At 56.5% G+C, this 4,355-nt stretch overlaps 1 protein-coding gene across 1 annotated transcript; it reads right to left on the reverse strand.

Moving 5' to 3' along the window:
* Positions 1-919: 919 nt before the first annotated feature.
* Positions 920-4,002, reverse strand: RABIF (RAB interacting factor). The gene is made up of 2 exons (XM_058039717.1): positions 3,817-4,002; positions 920-3,749 (listed from the first exon to the last, which is right to left on the reverse strand). Exons 1-2 carry the CDS (start codon positions 4,000-4,002, stop codon positions 3,507-3,509), a joined length of 429 nt encoding a protein of 142 aa, XP_057895700.1. The 3' UTR covers positions 920-3,506.
* Between the last annotated feature and the right edge of the window lie 353 nt (positions 4,003-4,355).

Raw genomic sequence — 4,355 nt, forward strand, 5'->3', positions numbered from 1 at the left:
TTGCTGACTTGCAGAGCTTGGGAAAGAGGGAGCCTTGAATCCTAGCCCCTCCTCCATGCACCACTTACCTGGTTCAGTGAAATGTAACTCATTTAGGGAAGGAAGAGTGTGATTGTGACCTCTGCAAGGCTTGAGTTGTGGCAGCTCCCCAGGACAGCTCAGCTGATCTCACAGCCTGCAGCTGTCAAAAAGGAGCAAAGGCCTCCATCCTACCAGTGTCCCTGGAGCATCCCACATGCTGCATGTGCCAACCCAGCAGCCAAGAAAGGAAAATTTAGCCTAAGTTATCAAATTTGACACACAAAGGGTTCAGCAGCTGCTCCAGTGGGAGGTTTGAGTGGGAATGGGAGCAGAGAGGTGAAGCTGCAGGAGGTGTAAATGCCAGAACCAGACCACAGCTCTGGGCTATGAACCCATCCCAGTACCAGAGCCAGACTGGAGCAAGGTCTGCTTTTAACCATCCTGAGCACATTTAGGGCATATAAACAGTAACCCATACAAACCAGGCAGGCACTAGAGATCCTGCCAAATCCACACCGCGAAGCAATTAGACAAAACTGTTTTTATTCGCCCCCTTGAACCTTGCTGGAGGGATTGGCTGGAGCACAGGAGGCAGGTTTGTTACTGTTCCCTCTCGAGGCACTGCTACATCTTAACACAGGAGGGTCTCAGGAGTCAAATCTATGCAGACATTAAATAGAAGAATCCATTTTCAAATTAATTTAAAGTGATCTACATGTGGAAATTCGGGTTTCTGCTCTGTCTTGGTATTGATAAAGATGGGCTGCAAGATGAGCCTTCCTATGCACCATGTAAGTGCTTCCCATGCTTAAGGGTTGTCCACCCTTATTTTCAAGGAGTTACCACAGGCAACTGGAAAACAGTTTTTCAACACGCTGGATAAAAAGCAGTGAAAATATTTGTGAGTCTATGTGAATTTTTATTAGCTCTCATTGACACAGGAACGGTGCAGCTTCAGCAGAGCCCAGACGTGGTGCTGTGTCCAGTGGAGCAGCAGCTGCTCTTCCCCCAGGCTGTGTCTGCTGGCTGGGACACTGCTCCCCACAGCTCCACTGAAGGCACAGGGGAGCTGCCTGAGCTCAAATCCCACACTGTGATGCTGCTTTCCCCCACCTCCTGCCCACCCCCTGAAATTCTCAGTCACCTCTGGGAACATGAATTAGCCCAGGTGCTGGCTGAGAGCTGGGCTGCACAGCTGTCCCAAAACCTGCCCCAGGTGTCTGTGCCACCAGCACTGCAGGGGTTTCTCATGGGCTGCAGGAACCCAGACCCTGCTGAGGCTGAATGACACCCAAGATCTCATCATACAAAAGCTTCTTCCCAAGAATTCCCATCACACTGGTCATTTCTTCTCAGCATTTCAAGCCTATGTGATCCTATTTAGTATTTAAGAGCCAGCAGAAAGCACACCTGGATCCATGCAGGACTCAGCTCCCCTCTCCCACTGAAGAGGAGCAGGAGCTCCCAGCATTCAGGGCTGTGCTGAGGTGGATTTCAGCTGCTGCCATTTCGATGTGAAGGCTTTGACCTGAGCTCTCCCATCTCTCCAGGGCTGTTCTACTGCCTGGGAAAGCTGCCACCACCCCCAGCTCCTCCCAGTGCCACCCACTGCTCAGGAATCCACAGGTGCCATTTCTTGGAGGTCATTTACTCAGTGGTACTCAAGCTGATTTCCAGTCTGTTCTGCACAGTGGCTCCTTCAAAATGAGGGGTGAGCAGTGCAGCACATTTAAGTAACATGGACTGTAACTCAGGGATTTCAGGTCAGAGCACATATCCTAAGAGAAAATAATCCAAATGAAAGTGTGAAATTAGTGATGTGATCCCACCATTTTGCCATGGGTGCAGAACCTGAGTGAAGCTCTCCTGTCCTTTGAGGACATCTGCTTGATGAACCTGTGCAGTCCTGGGGCTTAGGGCTAAGAGACAGGAAGGGCAGGAGGGAAGAAGCAGTTTCCATGACAAATGTCCATCTGACACATTCAGCAAGGACACAGCACAGGATTTGCCTCCTGCTCCTCAGCCCTCAACCTCTAGATCACAGTTGTGCCTCTCTCCCTGCCCTGATAAATCCTGACACCAGGCTGCACATTGAGGCAGTGTCTCCAAATCATTGAAGTGCAGGTGCTCAAGCACTGGGACTTGTTTCTGCCCCTCCTGCTGTCAGGATGCCTCTTCTGGGAGACTCATCTGAGGCTCTGCCTGCCCTACAGAGCCCTGCCAGCAAAATTGTTTCATTAGAGGGGTAAGGGAAAGGTTCTTCCCACAGCTTTGGGGCAGCACCCTACCCTAAACCTTGAGTTTGGTGGCACAAACAAATCCATCACCCTGCTCAGCTAGGTCAGCACCCAAGTGCTTGGGAGCAGAGGACAGGGATGTGTCCCACAGAGAGGCACAGCACCAGTGAGCCCAAAGCACCCCTGGACAACTCACACAGGGCTCAGCAATGGAGAATGAGCTGGGCCACGATTACCAGCAGTGATAAATACAGGGAGAACCATGGCTCCTGCAGCCTCCTTCCATCTTTAATCAGCTCTGTGCCCAGCTTTCAAAAGGCAGAAACCAAAACTGGTCACAATATCCCAGATCACTCTGACCACCAGCTTTTACACAAGAGAAATTCCTGACATCACTGTTTAACACACTCATATGTTCTGACATGCTTCAGCACTGCCTGTCCAATGATTCAGGTGCTTTTCAGGCTGGAATCTCTTCACTCCAGCTGCCTGAAAGCTCCATGGTCTGGTACATTTTCTTTGTTTGCTGCTCTATCAGCTTATGCTGTCTGCACATTCTACCTGTGTTTGTTCCCAAGAACTCAGTTAATAGGACTGCACACTTTAGCTGGAATGCCTCACACTCACTTCAGGTGCCACAGCTGTCAGGTGGGATGAGGTTTTGGAGAACATAAATGTTAGAGCTTGGGGCAGCGAACATTCCTTCTGAAAATCAACAGAAGACTCAGCCTTAAGCCCTGGAACTGCTGTGGCTGCAAGTCAGACAGTTTCAGCTGCCACGAGGACTCAGTGCAGCAGTGCTGTCAGTGCAGTCCCTGTCCCAGTGCCCCATTCACACGGGGTCGTGAGAGACACCTCAGCCCCCCGGAGCAACAGCAGCCTCCAGGGAAGCGGCAGAGTAGCCAGACAGGGGCAGGTTGGGCTAGGAGGCAAAGGTGTCAGGGTGAGCTGTCCCGGCAGGGCACAGGGACCCTCCCACCACCAACACTCTTCCCGTGTGGGCGCAGTGAGGAGCCGGCCGTGCCAGGGCTGTGATTCCTGGCGCTGCTCAGCTGCGGATCTGGGAAAGGGGGCGGCAGTGGAGCCGTGGGTCGGTCACACGGGGAGCAGGCAAGCTGCGGCCAGCCAGGCCGCGGGGCGGGCGGGCCGTGCTCGGCGGGGCCCGGCCGCGGTCAGTCCAGGGCTGCCCGGCCCCGCGGGGCTCCGGGGGCTCCCGAGGGCCGGGCCCGGCTCCCACCCGGGCCGGCGTCACTCGTGGGCCACGCGCTCCAGCGCCACGTAGAAGCTGTCCTTGTCGTCCAGGCAGTGCCAGCCGATGGGCCCCGCCTCGCAGTCGGCGCACACCAGGAACTTGACGTTGCCCACGTCGCGGGTGAAGCCCACGTTCTCGAAGGAGAACATGTCGCGCACCAGCCAGTGCTCCCGCAGCACGTCCCCGCCGCCGCCCGCCGCCGCCGCCGCCGCCTTCTTCCTCATGGCGGGCAGGAGGAGCTGCGGAGACACGGGGCCGTCACCGCCCGGCCGGCACCGCCCGCTCCCTCCCCGAACCCCCCGGTACCTCTCGGCGGGCGAAGGTGGCGGCGCCGGGCAGCAGCACCCGGGAGCCGCAGCGCTGGCACAGCACGGCCCGCAGGTTGCGGCCCTGCGCGCACACGAGCCCGGCCGAGCCCGGCGCGGCCGCGGGAGCGGCGGGGGCAGAGGCCGGAGGCGCCGCCGGCTCCATCTCCGCGCAGGGCGCCGCCATGGCGAGGGGCGGGACCGGCACAGTGACGTCAGCGGAGCGCAGCGGTGACGTCATCGCTGTGGTCCCGCCCCGCGGTGGTGGCCCCGCCCCTCTGCCCATCCTGGGAGGGGCCGGGAGCGCCGGGCTGGGAATTCTGTGCGGGAATGGTGCGCGGGAATGGTGTATTGGGAGTGGTGTATTGGGAATGGTGTACAGGAATGGTGTACTGGGAATGGTGTATTGGGAATGGTGTACGGGAATGGTGTAAGGGAATGGTGTGCGGGAATGGTGTATTGGGAATGGTGTACGGGAATGGTGTACGGGAATGGTGTAAGGGAATGTTGTACTGGGAATGGTGTACTGGGAATGGTGTA

This window comes from Melospiza georgiana, chromosome 23, assembly GCF_028018845.1.
Source record: "Melospiza georgiana isolate bMelGeo1 chromosome 23, bMelGeo1.pri, whole genome shotgun sequence".
Taxonomy (NCBI): Eukaryota; Metazoa; Chordata; class Aves; order Passeriformes; family Passerellidae; genus Melospiza; species Melospiza georgiana.